At 40.8% G+C, this 20,403-nt stretch overlaps 2 protein-coding genes across 2 annotated transcripts; one reads left to right on the forward strand and one right to left on the reverse strand.

Annotated features, from left to right (window-relative positions):
- Positions 1-5,327: 5,327 nt before the first annotated feature.
- On the reverse strand, positions 5,328-10,313 carry msantd4 (Myb/SANT-like DNA-binding domain containing 4 with coiled-coils). Its single transcript, XM_029446464.1, has 5 exons — positions 10,298-10,313; positions 9,664-10,037; positions 8,955-9,050; positions 8,569-8,868; positions 5,328-7,134 (listed from the first exon to the last, which is right to left on the reverse strand). Exons 1-5 carry the CDS (start codon positions 10,311-10,313, stop codon positions 6,376-6,378), a joined length of 1,545 nt encoding a protein of 514 aa, XP_029302324.1. The 3' UTR covers positions 5,328-6,375.
- Positions 10,314-11,689: 1,376 nt separating this feature from the next.
- aasdhppt (aminoadipate-semialdehyde dehydrogenase-phosphopantetheinyl transferase) lies at positions 11,690-20,044 on the forward strand. Its single transcript, XM_029446635.1, has 7 exons — positions 11,690-11,833; positions 12,981-13,094; positions 13,365-13,494; positions 14,369-14,490; positions 15,260-15,421; positions 18,542-18,601; positions 19,382-20,044. The coding sequence occupies exons 1-7, from the start codon at positions 11,690-11,692 to the stop codon at positions 19,547-19,549; spliced, it is 900 nt and encodes a 299-aa protein (XP_029302495.1). The 3' UTR covers positions 19,550-20,044.
- The last annotated feature ends 359 nt before the right edge of the window (positions 20,045-20,403 follow it).

The raw sequence follows: 20,403 nt of genomic DNA on the forward strand, positions 1-20,403 counted from the left end.
CCTGCTCTCTCTGCGTGGTTATTTATCCTCTCATCCTCTTACTGTACTGTGTACTGCAACCTGCCTGTGGGCCCTTGATTTACAGCCCAATCATACCGTAGGAGTGATTTTATTCACCATATTGAAATGACGTCTCAAACTCAGAACTGGTGTTGCGATGGGTTTAGCAGATTTCAAGCTTGAATAATCAATAATAGTTAAATTCATAACCAAAAATGACTGAATGTTTGTTTGACCTTTTTTTATTCATTCATTTAGCTGTTGTAATGTTTCCATCAGTGGTGGACCGAAAGTTAGTCATAAGCCTAGCTGAACATTTTCATTGTAGTTGTGCCAATCAGGGTGTAGAAAATGACATCATAGCTATGGTGGAGGATTCAACCTTTAGCTAGAGCTCAAATCAATTCCTCAGTGGCTTTGAAATGTCCTCAAGAACAGCTTAAATGTGAAGCTTCGCCAGGCTTTTTGTGCGTGTCTGTTCTGTGTGTCTGTGAAGCCTCACACTGCACAGTCTCTGCCGTTGTATTCCAGCATGTTACCGGGTTAAATTCCCCGCTGCGATTTTGTCATTTAGGCTCTTTTTTTCAATCCGTGGGGACCTAACACTTCTAATGCTGAGCCATCACTGACAAGCATTTCCCATTATTTCACATCTCTTTCACATACAGAGACACACACACACACACACACACACACACACATTCACATGCCATGCTGGGTTCTTGCTGACAAGTATTTCCCATTTACTCAAAGATGAAGCAAAATAACAATTTCAATGTGGTTCCACCACCCTTTTAACCTTGCACCTTCACGTGCAAATGCACACACACACACACACACCTCCAATCTGCCTCTTTTATTGTCACTGTGGAGCGACAGCAGTCTTTTCACCTTTTCATTTTTACTGGCTCATTTCATCTCCTCTTTCTCTCTCTTTCCCTCTCTTAGCTCTGCATTATCCCTCATCCTGTTCAGCCCCTCCTCCTTTCTCCTCTGTTCTCACTCTCTGCTCGTTCTCTTTATCCCCCCCCCCCCCCCCCCCGTCATACTTCATTTCTCCATTTTTGTTTTGCATCCCTCTCTCGGGGGGGGATTCATCTCAAACCCTGATTTCTCATCCTCAGCTCCCCTCCCATCGTGACCACCTTCACAGCTCTGACTTTTTCTTTGAGCTGTCTCTCATGATTGGATAGGATATTGAATTCCACCAACCCTCTCAGCAAACACAAGCAGCTCATCCCCATGTTTTTTTCTTTTTTGCTGTTGGTGGACTGCTGAGATGTGTGTTTATTACATACAGTACACACTTACCTATTGAGACAAGACATAGGATGGCAACAAATGAACACACAAAGCTGTGATTATACACGGTTGGATTATTGCAAATATAATTTTCTGACTGAATGAATAATAAATCAAATGTTTTATTAATCAAAAGTGTGACTATAATATTTTCACTTTAAATTAAAGTGTGAATAAAATGGAACTGATTACAAGTTGATTGCTACCCAAAGGATTTGTTCCAGGGTGAAGAAGAAATTGTAAAGAGGCTGATATACTTTGGAAAGAAATGCCATTATAAATTCATATCACGTTTTTGAAGCTGGGTGCATAAAGCAGCATATCCCCAGAGTGCTTTTTAAAACTACTGACAGTCTCTTAAGTTCAATGCCCAATGGCCACAACAATATCCCGCTGAGTGTTTCAAAGACATGAGCCCCTTTCACACATGCAGTCTAGACCTGAAATGTTCAGGAACGTCTCATGAAAACAACATTTTGCTTGTGAATTAATGAAAGACTTATCTCTGGCCCAAATGTGGCACTGACACTGAAGAGCTGTACAAAGTGGACATCATACCTGTATACTCCTTTATTCAAACATTTTAAAAACAATTTAAACTTGTGTAGCATTTAAATGTCATTCTTTGAAAGAGCTTGGTTGGCTCCCTAGTTTTGAATCCTTTCACACCAATCTCAAACTTGTTGTTTCCATTCATATCTTTGCGATAATACAGCACATAAATATGGTTTGAATGTTGTCAGACTCATTAGACTCTCCTCTGGATGTAGACCTACTTTGGTAGAAGGCAAAAGGAGAGCTCGACACCTCGTGCGTAGTTGGTGGATTTGTGTGTCTGTCTACATTTTGTGTGAAACTAACCAGGGTCTACCCATCACCTTAGAAACACACTGCAGCTTTCATTCAGTCGACATTAGATATAGTATAGTTGCCGATGTTCTTGCAGAGGTTTGGCCAAGCAGCAACGATGAGGACGGAGCTTCAGAGCTTAAAGGAATAAAATAATAGGGATCCATTTAAAGTTGGGTGAACCACATGCACCATCTCTCCAGCAGCCACCACCTCCTTCTCCTGCCACCAGGTCGAGATCAACCTCGGCACAAGGGCCTCCACCATAGCTATCACCACCCCATGCCCCAACCTACACAGCAGCCAGCTCCACACACAAAGACCCAGACACTGTTCTCCAGGTTTCAACCAGCTCAGACAAAAGGGGCACAGCTCGGCTCCACCTCCACATGTGGACACATTTACAGCCCTTGACCTCTTCAAAGATTATAGTAAAGCTGAGGATTCAAGCTGTTTGGCTTGACTGATTTGAAGAATGGCTACAGAGTGAACATTTTACTTTAAACCGGCAAAAGCGACATCCTCTGCGGACATGGCCTGTCCTATGATGTTGCGATATCCCTTGTGCAACCAGGTTACCTCGGCAAAGGCTACCACATTTATATGGACACTTTTTAATCTAGCCCCAAGCTCTTCCCGGGCTGTCCATGAGCCCAGATTTACTGCCTGTGGGACATACAGGGAGAAGGAAGTCAAGGACTGCCCTCGGACAGATATAACCGCCCTCACAAAAGTTTCCATAAGATGGATCAGGGATGGCCCCGTCGCCTATGTGAAATGGATGGACACGAGGGAAGTATCAGTCTGCTCCACAATTCACACAGCACACCAATGACAGTAAACCTGTGCAGAGGACATTGAAACAACAAGATGGCTCCTGGACAAATGTATCAATCAAATCAAACTCATTTCAAGCACTAGAACTATTTGTCCATATGAGCAAAGGTATGTTTCACAAGAGATTTGAAGAATTTCAACTTTAGGGCAAAATGTTCAAAGTGCTCCAGGACAAATGGGTGTCTCATTATAGAGAGAGCTGCGATTCTTTTGCAAATTTTGATATAAAATGCACGAGTATCATGTTATATGCAATCACCTTTTAAAAGAATAATTCAAGAAAGAAATGTAAAAATCAAGAAAATGCCATTTGACCCCAGAGGGTTACATAATCTTGACAAGACCAACATTTTTATTAGATTAGGACACTTGCAGTTCAATGAAGGTACACTAAATATAAGATAACTTAGCATAATGCAATTCTTTTTTAACAGCACCACATTTACAGCCTCCTAAATGAACATTGTGATCACGTTTAATCAACAGCGCTCTAAGTCTTTATTAGACTACATTTGTTTTAGCGTAATGCACCGGGAGAACTGAGTGTTCAGTGCTATGCAGATGATACACAAATAATGCCAATTATTGATGTAAGCCTCATCGATATTATAATTACTTGTATTGATGATGTAGAACATGTAACCAAGATTTATTACATCTGAACAGGGACAAAACAACGTGCTTTTGGAGCACCGTAGTCCGTGTTAACTGTGTCACACGCAGAGCATCTTACCTTATTGCCAAAGTGATGCAGAAAGTTTATGATTTTATGACCAGCGGTTGGCTTTATAACTGTATTTTTCCCATGTCCACACAGATAAAAAGAAGCATTGGTAAAATCGTAGGGCAAGTCTGCTCACAAATACCTAAGATCACCTCTGAGGTCCACACACTGTATTTCAAATCTCCGAACCAGGGTCTACTGAATGTCAGACATGTGTTTAAGGTATTAGACCCTTAGATCCACAAGCAGAGAGCTTTAAGCGGTACCAAGAGTGAGATACGTGTGTTATGGGCAGGCATCTTTTCAGTTTTTATCATCGCTACCTTTTGAATGGTCGGCTAAAGGACCTGAGGGAATCTAAGAGTGTGGACATTATAGTTTATTCTTTACAGCTTAGTCTGCTCTGCTAATAATTATTGATTTAGCTGTAAAGCTCTGGACTGCACAGCCTGATGTAATTTTTGTAAGTTGACTGCATTACCGTTATAGGTAAAGTAGGTCATAATAAATGTAAATTAAAGATATTAAAACTGGCACAATATCAGAAAGGAATTATTGTAGTATTTTCTCCTTCACTTCTGGCCTTAGCTACCTCGTCTCAGACAGTCCACAAAGTAGTGGGTCGAGTCACCGTACACCTCCAGTGTTTTTCATCACTAGCAATACAGTGGATTGTCACACCAGTTTTAAATCCAGACAGAGCTAAAGAAGGGCCTTTTATAAACGGCTTTCATCTCACAGGCAGACAACAAAATAACCCTTAAACCGAAAAATAAACTAGTCTTTGTGTTTCGATTTGCCGGCTTTGAGTCCCTTCCTGTGTGTGTGTGTGTGTATGTGTGTGTGCGTGCGTGCGTGCGTGCGTATATATAAGGATCTTTAAGAGAACAGGTGACTTTAGGGTTTAAAAAAGGTCTAACTGATGGATTTAAAAGTTTCACTGTCATCACAAACTGGCCAGCTTTATTGTCTCTGTTCAGTTAAAAGTTTGCGGCTCCCATTTTGCAGTAAAAAGCTTTCATGCATACAACACAGATAAACAATTTTTAAAAAGGGCACACGTGTCACTTGGTTACATCAGTTTCACTGGAATCCTCAAAAGTTGACTCTTTAGAGATGCAGGGTTTGTGTAGCTCTTCAGTGTTATGCTCTCAAAGTGCTTTTTAACGCTTGTCTCTTATTATTAGCCTTCATTGATCCAGGGAACTCCTGATGGGCTTCCTGAGAAGCATCAATACCAAGGAGATTTTCTTTTTTTTCTTATTATCGTCTCATTCTCTTTTTGCCATTATTCTTCAAAGGCAATGCTGAGGACAGAAAAGCATGAGAGAGACCACAGAGACTTTCTGTCAAAAGCAGTACTTTGGGGCTTGAATTTGTGTAATACAGATTTTATTCAATTATGATCATAACAAATTTTGTCTGGAGGTCACATTTCTTTCCTCAACAAACGTATCAACACAGAACCACAGGGACTAAGTAAAGATGTAAGAAATTGTAAAAAAAGAAAGAAAAGAAATATATATGTATATCAGGGATACACTTATAAGAGAAGAACATAATAAAATAGGGCTGTTGGGCTGATATAAAGTTTCTTAAAGGGACAAATTGGTGTTAAAAAAAGTTGTGATGTAACAACCAAAATACATAGTATATTGTGTTTGATGTGTTGGACGACATAACCTTCAGTACACAGTAGCAGAATATAGTTTTTAGCAGTCAGTAACACTTCACAGTATATTCATAGCACAACAGAACGGAAGAAAACATAGACATAAAATGAATATTTCACTATAATTTTCTAGCATGCACACTAAACTTCCAGTAGCTGCTCATCACAGATGTTCTGGCTCTTTTCCAAGTCCACAAATCTTAATGGCAAAAAATATAAAATCTTAACCTGTTAATATTTCACAGCAGACATGTCGGCATGTCATGGTATGAAAGGCACAGATGTAAATAATTAAAACAGTAAAGGTGAAATATCAGTTGAAAATCAGTAGACGAATGATCAAAGTCACAAGCATTACCATGTAAACGATTGTAACACAAGCACTTGACAGAAAAAACATAAAAGTCTCTGTACAAGTAACAGTTGTGTGCTTTTGTTTTTGAATGTTGGAATCTGAATTATAAAGACCAGCACCCATGCAGTAGATAAATTGGCACTGGTTTGGTGCATAAATGCAGAGTAACACATCATAATTCCATTACTTCAAATGTGCCATTATAAAATATTTCTACACTTGTAAGGATGTGTTCCAGCATTTTATGTTTTATACTGCACATGTTGTGCCTTAGTTTATTTGGATGAGGTACTGAACATTATATAAATCAAATATGTCCAAGGTTAACCATGTGTCCAACAAATCCTAGACTTTATCATCATGGCATATTTTCTGTCCTGTCACCCATTTTATGAAGACATCATAAGGCACTGCTTTATCATGGTGGTCATAAATATGCCAGCGCTCCATCTCAGTCTTCTCCCTGGCCAAATTCCAGTAAGGAATGATCATATAAGTGTCTCACTCCTTCCTTAAGGATGTGTGTGTGAGGAACTTGATAAAAGGAGCCGCTGCTGATGCATATCCACACATTCTGGGTTGTTTTCAGTGCCCCTGAAGCTGGTGAAAATCAAATATATTATTCATCTCTTTCTCTCAGTGGCCCTGATGATCTTTGTGCAGCTGCATTCTCTCTTTCTCCACTTGGAGGCGTTCTCTCTCAATCTGCAGTCTGCCGGCCTCAAATTTAAAAAACTGCAGCCTCTCTTTGTCCAGCTGCACTCTCTCCTTCTCTAGTTTTAGCCTTTCTGTCTCCAGATCCACCAATGGCATCCAGCATTTATTTTCTTTCTCCTTCTCCCTCTGTCCATCATGAATGGAGGATAAGGAAGACGTGGAGGACGAGGGCGGGCCTTGTTGCGGCGGCTGGTTAAAGGAGGAGTTGACATGCTCTGATTGGCTGAGCAGCAGAAGCCTCAGCCTCTCCCTCTCCACCTGTAACCTCTCTCTCTCCAGCTGCAGCCTTTCCCTCTCTACCTCCATCTGACGGAGTCTCTCCTTCTCCACCACCAGCCGCTCTTTCTCCACTATCAGGCGTTCAGTTTCCACAGCCAGGCGCTGTTTCTCCAGCTCCAATCGCTGTTTTTCAACAGCAACCAGAAACCCTGCCCCCAAATTTTCATGATTCGTAAGTCCACCCAGAGCGTGAGCTGGTATCCCCATCAGGCCACCAGCGAGTGACAGGTCTCTGTTGGTGGTGGAGGTCGGAGCCTTGGAGGAGCTGAGCATGCCCAAGTCGTTGTGGGAGTAAACATCACCAATATGCCCCTCACCGCGTGACTCAATGTCGCTGAGGAGGGAGTTGATATCATCTTCATCTATTTCTCCATCTCCCATATCACCATCACCATCCAGCTAGAGGGAGAGAGTGAGATCATTAATGGGGGACTCCACCAATTTTACCAGAGACCGTCTAAAACATGGACATAGCCTCCATGACATCACCCATATGTTGTGAAGCTCATGCGGCCGTCACCATCTTGGCAGTGACGAGTCCACCTAACTCCCCGCTGATCCAAAAATGGCCAAATCAGTGGATCGTCGGTGGAGATGAGGCGGGCCTGCAGCAGAGCAGAAAGCAGCAAGCGACCTCTGCCTGCACCCACCTGTCACTCAAAGCGACCACGCCCTTAATTATGCATACGTTTAAGCCTTAATTGAATTTAAACGTGTGAGTTATATAAAACTCTCCCCGTACAGTTGTCATGAACGGGGAAATTAACTTTATAAACTAGGATGTTTCTGCTGTAAATTCGGGCACTCTAACATGGGGGTCTATGGGGATTGACTCACTTTTGGGAGGTTGCGGAGGTTGCCGCTTGGATTTTACAAATGTCAGGAAAGGTGCCACTACTCTCGTCCTGTGAAAACAGCTCTATAATATGTCTCAGAAAATATCCCTGTCGAAAGATGATGAAAGGTGCAATCAAGTTGCATTATTGGAAATGTAGGATCCAGCATTTTTGGAGCTTGACCCATACTAGAAACAAAAAATGTGGATATCTATCTTTTCAGCTTCGATTTTGTGTATCTAGAAAAATAATGATGCAAAAAATAATGTTGCTAATATTACTGAATACGATTGTGGCTCTTCTGTGCTATTCTGTATCTCAGGTTGGCTCTTATAGAGTTTTGTTTCCTCAATAATTTTAGATCAATCTAAAACAATGACACAACCATTACCTCTATTACTACTGCAGATTCTCTGGCTGATAAAATGAAACATGTTGTAATAGGCTGGATACAGGTTAATAACGCTCAAGAAATAGGGTGCAATATTGTTAAGGGAATTATTGAGGAAGATTGTAATACTGCAGTGGGAACAGATGATGATTTTATCTGAGAACAGATCTTAATGCAATCACAAAAAAGTACATTTAAATGCCAGGTTTTGATTAAATCCTAATTAATTAACACATGCTTTAATTTCATTTAATTTCATTTAATCTTTACCCTGTGAACCTATGCAAGCCCAATCAAAAACGCAGATTACAAGAGCCACTTGAGCTACAAAATGTGCAGGCCTCATCACTGTGATATGTTAACTATAACTACCTCTGCTGATGAGGATATTAATGGAGCTAATTAACACATTATCTTGTTAACATACATAGGGTCCTTGTGTTAACATGAACAGTGTGAATGTGATCTCTGTATCAAAAAGCATGATACTCATTTTGTCCTCATTTACATGCAAATGTAATTAATAAACTCTAAGGTTTAATTAGAGTATCTAATCTATAGCACACAGGCACTACTGTGGCACCATGTCGATGATGAGTTTCTTACTCTGTATTCACCGACATCGTCCTCCATCTTCACACCCATCGGTGCCATCATGGCCTGCCCGCTCGGTTCACCGAGAGCTGCAAGCTCTGGCCAGTCGCAGTGGCAATCCTTTGAGAGGCCCGAGAGGTCAAGCAGCTGGTCACACCCAGGACCCAGAGTAGCTGCCTCATGCTCAGGGGATGACTGATCGTACTCGGTCTTCAGGGCCACAGACGAGGAGGAAGAGGAGGAGAGAGAGAGCTCAGCACGAAGCTGTTTTCTCTTCACAAGTGCACGCCAGTCCAGGTAACGACGCTTCACCTGCACAGAAGAAAGGAACTCGTGTTTAAGAGGTTATGAATATAAAAAAAGATAAAAGTGGGTTTTGAATGTAGAAATAAACACACTTCAGCAGCAGTGCGTAGCTCTCCCTCCCCCAGTGAATTAACACCTCGGGCCACTTCCTCCCATGCCTGTCTTTTCAGCTCATTAATGGCTGTGTTCTGTTCAACCACAAAGAGAAGAAAACAAACAACATTCAGTATGCTTTAGTCTAACAATTCCAAAAGGATGTTTTGTTGGAAAATGTAATTATCCTCTCAAGTATAGCCAGAGGATACTTTTTTGAGGCCAATATCGATATTTCCATAAATACAAATGATAAACAAACATTTTGACAATGATTCTTTCAATGTTTTTGTTTTTACAATTGTGACTAAGATGTGGACTGAGCTGGATATCTTGCAGTTGCAGAAAAATAAACTGTGTCAGTGCTCTCTGGTGGACAATGTAGATAATTGAGATACTGCTTTTAAATTATTAAAGAAATATTTTTGCATTTCTGCACTCACTTATATGTGACCCGGTTGATTGATTGGTCCAGGTTAACTCATCTGACTCATAATGTGTGTTTCTTTTAGCTGTGACTTACTTTTTGCATGAACATGTCAGTTAGTCTGTGATATACTGTATTTATTATACATTTTAAAAAAGTAATAGTAATAAAATAAGTGCTTATTTTTGTCAGCTATGAGTGAGTATGCACTAATGTTAACTTACATTAAAAAACTAATTTCATACATACATAAACAGAAGAAGAGAAGAGAAAATCTACACCTGCTGCCTGGAGAACAACACGTCCGTCCTTTTGTGGATCTCCCTGATGAGAGTCTGTGTTTCTTTTACACTGTAGTTGCTCTTCCTCTTCCTCTTCAGGTGCTTCACCTGCAGGAAATCCAGCTTGGCAGTAAGGAGGGGACAGAAACCCCAGAGGCACAGAGAGAGAAACAGCGATGAGGAGAGACAACTGGACAGAGAAGACAAGGGGAAGGTGTAGGTATGGAGAAAGCAATAGAAAAATGAAGGAGGAAGGTGTGAGAAAAAGGAGGGTGAAAGATATAAAGAGAGACTGATTACAGGGCAGAGTAAAGGGGGATGTTTGTTCTTAAGGTTAGTCCGTGTCGGAGCTTTCCTCCAAACGCGCAGTGGTTCTCATCAAGGAGCAAACCCTTAGTGGCTCCAGCAGTCCATGTGAAGTTTTCCACCTGGGTGACTGATCCCAGCTCTTACACTCGATGATGGCCCTGTGTATTAGCATGTGAGACTTGAAGTTGTGGAAAGAAGTTGCAGAGGTCACACCCAGTTGGCTGAACTATTAAATCATCAAAAGCCCTTTTTTCCCAGTGGAGAGTTCGCTTTTGCCTTGATGAGGCCCAGATTTGATGTAGCTAAAGGCAAGGATTATTAAGACTTGCAGGGTTTTCCATCCCCTATCCTGCACTGCTTCCAGGTGAGCTTACACAGGTAGAGAAGCATCACAGGTTGAAAGGGCTCTGCAGTCTTCCTGTATGTAAACAAGAGAGTATTCAATGTTATTGGAATATACAGTGTAAGTCAATTTGTCATACAACCGCAAATCACGTGTTTTTTTTCTGTCGATCCTCATTTTGGAAAAGGAGAAACAGAAACCAAAAAGAAAAAGGAGAAACCATGAAGGAGAGATATGTCTTTAAGGACTAACATGCCAACAATATCCAATAGGCCTATATGTTTCGAATATAGTAACACATTCGGTGTGTAGGATATATGGGGAGGTTTATAGTAAGTATATTTGACATGTGTGTTTCTTCTGTTGCCTACACATAGGCAAAATACCCAGATAAGCAAATATGTGCACCTATGTTTTACCTTGCTGTATCTCCCAAATCTTTCTAGGTAAAAATAACGTGTTTTTCAAAGGAATACGCTAAGAGACATTATGTTTCTTACCAGATGAGCACGACACAATTTCACATACATGTAACGTGGTCTTGTGTGATGCATATCTTGCTACGACCTCCAAAAAACATTATCTGTTGTATATTGGGAAGAGAACTCACCTTACGCACACAGATGTTCCGCAATCAAAACAACATCTTAGAGATACAATTGTAATGCTGCATTCAGCTGTGGCTCGGAAATAAAACACTCTAACATTCAATTTTGAAATAGGACTTTATAGATGCAAGTTAGATACAACTATTTGGAGTAAAAATTGGACCCTGCAATAAAAACATTTGTTTTTATTATTGTTTACGCAGCACAACGCTACTGTTGCCCTTCTGGTCCCGAAGAAAGGTGTTTAATTGCTTTTCAAAGATGAGGCCTGGCTAAGACATTTTTCTTTTTACTAGGATGATTAGGATATACCATATTTACAGTCAGCCGTCTTTTGGGAATTTCTTCTCTTTCGGGTATTAAACAATTATCATATATATTGAAACAACAACACGGCTTAGTCGAATTTACAATATTCCTGAGAGCATGTGAAGGTATCGTTAGTTGCGCACTGTTTTCATCGTTCCTATTGGCCAATCCTCCACCGCGCCCACTTATGACGATATTAAATCTCGCCGGGCTCTTCCGGGCATGTTCATCACTGTCAAAACCAAAATGTAAACAAAGAGTAGTAGTTGTATTAGCAGCTCTCAGTTGTGCGCTGCGCTTGTGCTCCACTGTGAAAGCACCAGGTACAACGTTACATTTCCAGAGTGTTGTTGTCAGACGTGCTAACGCGTGATGCTAACGCGTGATGCTAACTTGTTAGCTAACTTGTGAGAATCCTGAAGTTGTGGAGGAGAGATGAGCAGCCGGAGGTGAGGAGATGGGCTCTGTTCGCTGGGCTTTTCGCTGCGGGTCGTGGACACCGAGTAGGTCTGACTGGTTGTTAGCTTCCCGCTGCATTCAGTGTGAGGAGAAAGAAAGGATCGGACAGTTTGTGTTTGCTAAGGATGCCAAGTCAGCCATGGTGAGTGTGACTGTAAACTTTGAGTTTCTATCAGCTTCTGTGAGTTGACTTATTATCGTAATAACCATCCAATGTATGTCCTTTCCCACATGTAAAATCAAGATATCCATTTGTAATATTATCATGTTACCTTTCCAAAACCAATTAATTATTAGTGGACTTTCTTCCATTTTTCCCCCTTTAATTTTGGGGTTTCCTTTAGGAAGTTTTTCCTTGTGCGATGCGAGGGTCTAAGGACAGAGGGTGTCGTAACCTGTACAGTCTGTAAAGCACACTGAGACAAATGTATAATTTGTGATATTGGGCTATGCAAATAAATTTGATTTGATTTGGACTTTAGTCTTTAGACTTAGTGGGGATCACCTACCCTCGGTCATCATCAACAACGAAATTCAACAAGTAGACAGCTACAAATTCCTGGGAGTGACAATCTCCTTCACATTGAAAGGGGGGGACAACACCTCTACTATTCCAGAAGAATGAGACTTAAAATGTGGAATATCCAGTTTCATAGAGCAGCAGTGGAGAGAATCCTTACCTACACAATAACTGTGTGGTTTGGCAACATGCAGCTGAGGACAGGAGACAGCTGGACAAAGTGGTGCATACTGCATCAAGAATAAGTGGATGTGATATCCCACCCCTTGGGGAAATCTATAAGACTACAAAAGAAGTGCCTTAATGTTTTTAAGGGCTAACAACCTTACAATAAACTAAGAAGACAGTAAAACCAGAACTTCCAGCACATATCTCAAAGCTGTCCACCTACTTAGCACTGCTGACCACTCTGCAGGTTAAATTATTGTGCAATAGGGTGCAGATGGTTCTGCACTTCAAGCACTTTATCTAATGGGTCATTTGATGTAATTTCCTGGCAGGTGCTAGTGTTTTATCTATTCTGTTCTTATGTGTGGATTTTATTTCAACCATTTGTTTTATACTTTTATGATTATGTTATGGGTTGGCCTATCTAATTTATACTTTGTTCAATATCTTGTGTGCTTTATAAGTGATTGGCTTTACTATTTATGTCTTTTTTAAGTGAGATCACTTGGACATATTCTAATCAATCATGTTGATATGAAAATAAAGTATTTAATCTTGACTCTGTATACGCTGACTCTCTGTCTCTCTGTTACCTCATCAGGCTGGCAGGTTGTTGATGAGGAAGTTTGTGTGTGAGAGAATGGGGATCCTGTGGTCAGAGATCAGACTGGAGCGATCTCCCAGAGGGAAACCTTACCTGGCAGCTCCACTGAAGGTTCATTCCAAATGTTTCCATAAAGTAAAGTTCTGTGGGTTTGAACGAAGTTTGGATGCCCAGCATTTATATTTTATGAAAGTTTTTTAAAGATATTTATTTTGGCCATGATAATCGTGCAGTAAAAATCTGAAATCGAGACAGCCTTACTGACTTCACTTAGGTTTCCGTATTTTGACTTCGAGCTTAGAGCCTACCTTTCCTGACTAGAAGACATTAAAGTAGTTCCCAGATGGCTGGTTTGATTTCTATCTTGCTGTCTGTTTCCAGGGCAGTTCAGATTCAGGTGCTGAACCCCCGGCCTGGAGTTTCAACCTGTCCCACCAGGGGGACTACGCTGTGCTCGCTGCGGAGCAGGGGGTGCAGGTGGGAGTGGATATCATGAAGACCACCATGCCAGGTAAATGCTTAGCGTAACAGATGAAGCAACTTAACAATATCAACAAATATTGGCACAGGCACAAACATTGACATTTTTAACATCTGTTTATTGATTTTAAAAGAGCGGAATAGAAATACATTAAACCAATTGGACAAACAACAACAACTTAAGAAAAAACATTGGAAAAGTAACTCATCATTTACCACACAAGTTACAAGGTATATATGACACAATTAAGTGGTAAACATGGCACTTAGCTGAAAGCTTATGGTATTACATGACATTACATTGAAGGAGTAGGATTGGTCGTTTTTAAACACAACATTCAAAGTTGGCCCCACCTCGCTGAAAGCCAACACCAGATAGCCTCTCAATCTTTTGAAAAGTTTTGCCTTGTTTTAATTCTGTTTTTTCGGCACTGAATCTGCCATTTTCATCGCTTCCTCTTCATAATAAAAATAATACATTTAATTTATATAGTGCTTTTCTAGGTGCACAAAGACACTTTAAAATAGAGAAACATATTGTGCAAGCATGCAAACAGACATGCATCCAAAATCGTACACACACGACGCAAAAACAAAACAAAACTCAGAACAAATAGAACCAAAACAGAGAGGAGCTAAAACTAGTGGTCATGATATCAGTGTATTCTCCAACACGACCACAAGGGGGCACTGTTGCCTTGTGTGTGTGTGTGTGTGTCTGTGTGTCTGTGTGTGTGTGTGTTGTGTGTGTGTGTGTTCTTTCCATCTCTGTAGTGCATCTGACGCCTCCCTCCATCTTCCACTCACCTCATTTTGTTTTCCCATCGTCTCCCTCCTTCCCTTTCCTTCTGTCTTTGTCTCATCCTTCTTTTGCTCTCCTCTCCTCCCTCCTTCTTTTCCTCCAGGTAGCAGCTCTGTGCCGGAGTTTTTCCGCATCATGACTCGTCAGTTTACAGCGTACGAATGGAGCGTCATCCAATCAGCCGGCTGGGAGCACCAGCAGCTTGCCGCGTTCTACCGCCACTGGGTAACCATGGCAACCATCCTACCCTGTCGTCGCATTGCTTCTGGGCCCCATGGGTGGTGGTGTGTGTGTGTGTGTGGGAACCATAGGGAGAAAATAACATTGACAATGTCCTTTTAGACACACACACATGTGTACATTATGCACATATTCATATGCTCTCATATTTCTTTTTATTTCTCACATTCTGTCCATCTCTGCATTTCGTCCACACAGATACACAATAGTTCTTCTTATTTCTTTCATGCGTACACACACACACACACACACACACACACACACACACACACACACACACACACACACACAGATGGACAGCAACGATGGTGCTAAGTAAAGATGTTGTGAGATTGAGAGGGCGGCACAAAGACGTCAAGCTCTGATATCATCACCACACTGTTCACTAATGGCAGAGTTCGACGGTTGCTATAGTGATTAGGCTTGTAATACTGTTATTGTGGCTCATTGGCTGCCGAGCAGGGTTGGTTTTGGCGGGACACACGCATTCACACAAACACACAAAGTCGCTCTTTTGTATACACACTGTTATACATGTGTGTATACATTCCCATCTGTTGTGGTTTTAAGTTATTGTGCTACTGAGCCAAATCACACACACACACACACACACACACACACTCACACTCACACATCAAGAAGCACACACACAGTCCTTCTCAGCTTTGTCAGACATACAAATGTTCTTTTTCCTTAAGTGCTGCGGATCATTTTCCTCGTGCATCTAATCGAGTTTTCTCCATTTTCCACTAAGGCCTTGAAGGAGAGCTTCATCAAGGCCATCGGCACAGGTCTGGGCTTTAACCTGCAGAGGGTGGAGTTTCACCTGTCCGCTGAACCTCTCACACAGAAATATGTACTGCGCCAGACCAAGATGCATCTAGATGAGGAGGAAGAAGAGGACTGGATATTTGAAGTGAGTTTGTCTCAGGCTGGTTTATTTCCAGATAAAAAAAACCCAAAACATTAGAGATTAAAAGAGAGATCACTGACTTGATGACTTGATATAAAGCACAAAGAGTTTTATGTTATTTGGATTCTTCTGATGCTTTTATTGCACAAATGTTGTTTTGAGCACAAATCTCTTTTTTTTGGGAAATGTGTTTATTTGGTTTTTAACAGGTGTCCGAAGGAGACACAATCTGCCTACCAGCGCTTCTAATCTCACTAATTAACACGTTACATATCAGTTGTGTGATCGCAGCTGGTTGCCTAGCAACCTCATGGTTACAACAAGTATCCGGGAAGTGACTGCGCCCAGCCAAGAGATAGACCGGCACATAACACACATTTTACAGTCCTCTTCCCAAAAGGTTGAACTATTTCTTTAATGGGGGGGGGAGGGGAGTGCCATGAGGCAAGTCTGTAGTAAAGTATCATCTAATGTGCAGACAGACATTCTTTAAAACGATCACTTTGGAGTGTTTTTTAACAGCACTTCCTCCCAAATGTAAAGAAACATTGTCAGGTTGAATACTGCAGCGAGTCAGATTAACACCACTGAGTGTGTTCTTATTAGTGTGTCTCGTGTGACATGTGTAGAACCAGTTTGACGCTGGTTTAAGGACGTCAATTAGCTGAAAAGCAGCGCTGCTGTGGGCTCCTCCATGCTCTGTTCCCCGCTGGCTGCCCCCCTTGAAAGCATCTGCAAAATGAATCACAGGTGGTCTTGCAGAGAAGGGGTCCTTCGAGTGGCCCTCCAGCCCTCCTAACGCCAGGACAAGAGTTTGAGGAGTGCACCCTCATTCACTGTCAGAGTAGAAGAATCATCTGTTGCCATCTATTTCCCATTGTATCTCCTCTTTGCTGCTCTTCTGCTCTCTAAACCTTCATTCCCCGTCCTCTCCACTTCTACCCCTGTCTTTTTCCTCTTTATTTCACCCCCCCACCCCCTTTCTCTTCCTCTGTCCTTCATGCCCAGTGGCAGAGAGATTAACAAGTGACTGCTAAAAGGTTACCACTGGTTGGTTTGAAAAGCCTGATGTCACGTCGCCTCTCGTCTCTCCATCCCTCTGAAGGTCGTGGAGGCTTAATGCTGTTTTAGTGTCTGTGTTTTCACACCGGGGAATTACAGCTCGCTTATATCGATCGCAGGTAGATGGTAATGCACGAGTCCTCTTTGAACTATACATTGTATATTGTAGGGCAAAGTGAAGTAACAGCCTCATACGTGATGTAGAAAAGATGAAGAGAGACGAGTTAAAGCAAGAATCAGCGAAGCAAAGAGGAATGGAGAGAAAACCAGAAGCTGTAAGTCAAAAAGCTCCCCTGCACCGCCTCATTTAAAGCTGGTTTATTTCATATTTATTAAACATGACATCAGTTTTAAATGACGTTTGTCAGGTATGTGAACAAACATGACAACAGTTCCATGTTAATACATGTAGAAATAAGGGTGCATTTGACAATTAGAGCTTGAACAGTTGGTCAATTCAGTCATTTGTTGTTAAAATAAAAAATTATAAGTATTTTGATAATCAAATTTGTCATACAAGAAAAATTACTGAACATTTGTTGGTACCAGAATCTTAAAATATGAGCATTTCCTGCTTTTCTGTACTTTATATCATTTACTGACAAAATGATCAGCACATGAATCTATAATAAAATAACCCTAATGCCAATATCTCTCAGAAATACAAGTCTTATTTCATTTCATCTTATTTCTTATTTCATGACTGCATAATATATTCTTCTTCGTATCATCTATGGAATAACTTAACGCTGTCCAAACAATGAGGGAATATAATGTAGAACTGACTACAGAGTGCTGGCATTGTTAAATATGATTGGTAATAAAAAATGAACAATAGTGACGTTTATGACACTGTATAAAGTACTTAAAGATGAAATAAGACAAGATAATATTAGACTTTAAATAGATCCTATTGTGGTAAAAAGTTCTGAAAAGAAAGAGAAGCTGGTCCTCCCTCGGTACGTCCCCAAGAACAGCGACACACCTCATTATTTGTGATCAGAGAATGATTGCAGTGAACTCAAGAGGTCAAACTGAATCGAATATTTTTTTCTCCGATTCGTCTTGTATACAAATAGACACAGTCGAAGCTCTAAGTGTTAACAGAGAGATGAGGCGAGCAGCAGTGCCGTTGACCTGGTGTCCTCTGACTCACTGTGTGCTGATTGGCTAGATCAGAGAGCAGCTATGACTTATTACTTCCTGCTGACCTCTAGTGATCACTCCTTCAGCCTTCAGACACAAACTGAAGGACAGAACAACACAGACTGTAACAAAGCCAGAAAAACAGCACAATGACTAAATATTCACATTTTAATACAGTTCCTGGTGACATTCCTCTCGCTTTGTTTTTCCTTTGGGCTTCTCTCTATGCTCCCTTACTCTCTTTTGTTAATAACCCCCACTACACACACACACGCACACACACACACACACCAACACCACCTGTTACTCCCACGTATACACACTCAGCTTTTGACCTTTAATGTCCAAGCGTATTTTGCCAGCTACAAAGGCAACTGCATCTGTTGTAGAAGTTAGAGAGTGCAAACCAATGTGCAACAACATCAATACAATATTTCATGTTAAAGTAAGTACGTCAACGCTGAGAAATAAATCTGCATAGATTCACATAAGCTGGAAAATTGGATATGAATCTGATTTTGCTGCACATTAATCATACACACGCTGTAGAATGGATTTATATCTTCACTTTTCAGTGAATGCATTTATGCTTGAGGTTTCCTGGTATCACAGGCACCGTTATGGCTCAGGAAGCGTCGCGTGACATCTGACTGAACCTCCGCAAGCTTACCGTAGAAACCATGCAAACGCATACTAAATATGTTTACATATATTCAATAGATGCGGACGCATGCATGGTTCATTTCTGTTTAAAGGTCTGATAAGGAGACATTGTTTGTCATAAAATACCTTCTCTATAATTGTAAGTATTTGCTCTGACTGTGTGTGTGTGTGTGTGTGTGTGTGTGTGTGTGTGTGTGTGTGTGTGTGTGTGTGTGTGTGTGTGTGTGTGTGTGTGTGTGTGTGTTTCTGCAGGAGAGCTTGCTGGATGCTGACCATCATGTTGCCGTAGCACTCGGACCAGCAGGCTCTGCAGTAAGGACACATGATAATTATAATAAAGGGAGGTCATTGAAATGCTTCATTAGCCGTAACACTGCACACTTTTCTGTTCATCTCTAAAACCCTGCAGAAGACGGGCTTAAAGAGTCTTTTAACACCAGGCTGAAAAGTATCATTTCACTGTCACTGCTTTCTCTGATTTAAAAAAGAAGTCTGCACACACGCAACAGTGAATGTCCAAATGCACAAAGTATTATAAGTAAGTGTTGGTTAACATGAGTCACGTGTGTCACATATAGTCTATAATCACAAACATCTGATTGATGATGGGTAGACGGTTATCTTCTACAACTTTTAAAAAACATTTTAAGCTATTTATTAAATGAGAAAGCCAAACATTTGTACATTTGTAGGTCTTAATGTGTAATTACTTCTATGTATTTTAAATGTTGATGTTGTTTTTCTTAATGTGATTTTTAATGTTATATGTACCTGTAAAGCGTCTTTGAGTACCTTTTTTAAAAGCGCTTGATAAATAAAATGTATTATTATTAATCTTCTCCAAAATTAGGATCTACCACAAGCTCATATTCAATAAAATAAATTATTAATAATAATAATAATAAAACCCTTGTTGAGACATTTTTCTCTAGAAACATGTGTTGTAGGAGTCTTTTAAAGGCTTAATAAAGATAAATAACAAAATATTCACTATAATAACTTAAAAATGAAATGAAGCATTAGTTGCAGCACTATTAGACACTCCACTCTATTTCGGTAATTAAAGACTCTCTTCTTCTCTCTTCCTCTCAGCGTTTTCGTCCATCATTTCCTCCTACCACCTCATTTACACTGCTGTCGTTCAGTGACCTCATCGCCTCGGCCTCACCTCTGACGGAGGAAGACCCCGCCTGCTGGGACGGCTTCAAGATGAAGGCTGAAGCTCCACAGAGACAAAAAGAAACGGACACATCCAAGTGATCACCCGTCTCACGCTGACACTCACCTGCCATACACACACACACACACACACACACACACACACATGCACACCTTTTCATAAGGGCCAGAAAAGTAACACACTTATGCTGACAGTAAAGCTGCTTTCTCATTCAACACAACTGCAGTCAAGTCTATTTTGAAATCCAAAGATCACAGGTTTGTCTCAGAGGACCTCAGAATCCATACAGCATCTGACACCTTGTACCTTTCACATCCTCGCTTCAGATGAAGAAGAAAACGAATGCTGCGCAGTACATCCAGACATTGAATATTGATTTGATTCACTTCCTGTGTAATTTCAAGATGCACGTTGTCCAAGATTCTGCACTGAGCTCGATAATCGGTAACACGTTGTGTATATAATGTAGTGTAAGATATGTAATAATTCACAGTGATTAATGCACCATATTAACTTTATTTCAGTCAAATCCTGATCACAGATGCAAGGATGTAATAAAGAGTTTCACGACGTGGCGATGTCTGTGCAGGGTGTTGCTGTATACTTTTTATATATCTGTATTCAAGACTGATCTTTTCCTCTCAAGGCATCCGTTTCTTTTCTTTCTCCAGCAGTTATTGTGAGTTCAATGCAGAGCGACACATAACATATCCCATATGTCCTGCTGTCACCCTCCTCTGTGCGTCCTATTGCTCTTGTAGGCTCACATGGCATGTACATGTGCACAGAGCTGGGTGATAATTCAATGTTATTGCTTATCAATATTCAGTGGTATTTCAGTTCATGATCATGTTGTGTTGGCCTTTTATTAAATTCTGCCGTCCCACTTATCGATTTAAATTCAAATCTAATTAAAAACAAAGAAATTGGTTAT

Source organism: Cottoperca gobio, chromosome 13, assembly GCF_900634415.1.
Source record: "Cottoperca gobio chromosome 13, fCotGob3.1, whole genome shotgun sequence".
NCBI classification, from domain to species: Eukaryota; Metazoa; Chordata; class Actinopteri; order Perciformes; family Bovichtidae; genus Cottoperca; species Cottoperca gobio.

Coding starts and splice junctions, on each gene's coding strand:
- msantd4 (XM_029446464.1), bottom strand. Junction 8,869..8,954: donor AGCTACGCACTGCTGCTGAA/GTGTGTTTATTT, acceptor TCTTCTGTGCAG/GTGAAGCGTCGTTACCTGGA. Junction 7,135..8,568: donor ACGATGTCGGTGAATACAGA/GTAAGAAACTCA, acceptor CTCTCCCTCTAG/CTGGATGGTGATGGTGATAT.
- aasdhppt (XM_029446635.1), top strand. CDS start 11,690: ATGGGCTCTGTTCGCTGGGCTTTTCGCTGCGGGTCGTGGACACCGAGT. Junction 11,834..12,980: donor AGGATGCCAAGTCAGCCATG/GTGAGTGTGACT, acceptor TTACCTCATCAG/GCTGGCAGGTTGTTGATGAG. Junction 18,602..19,381: donor TCGGACCAGCAGGCTCTGCA/GTAAGGACACAT, acceptor TCTTCCTCTCAG/CGTTTTCGTCCATCATTTCC.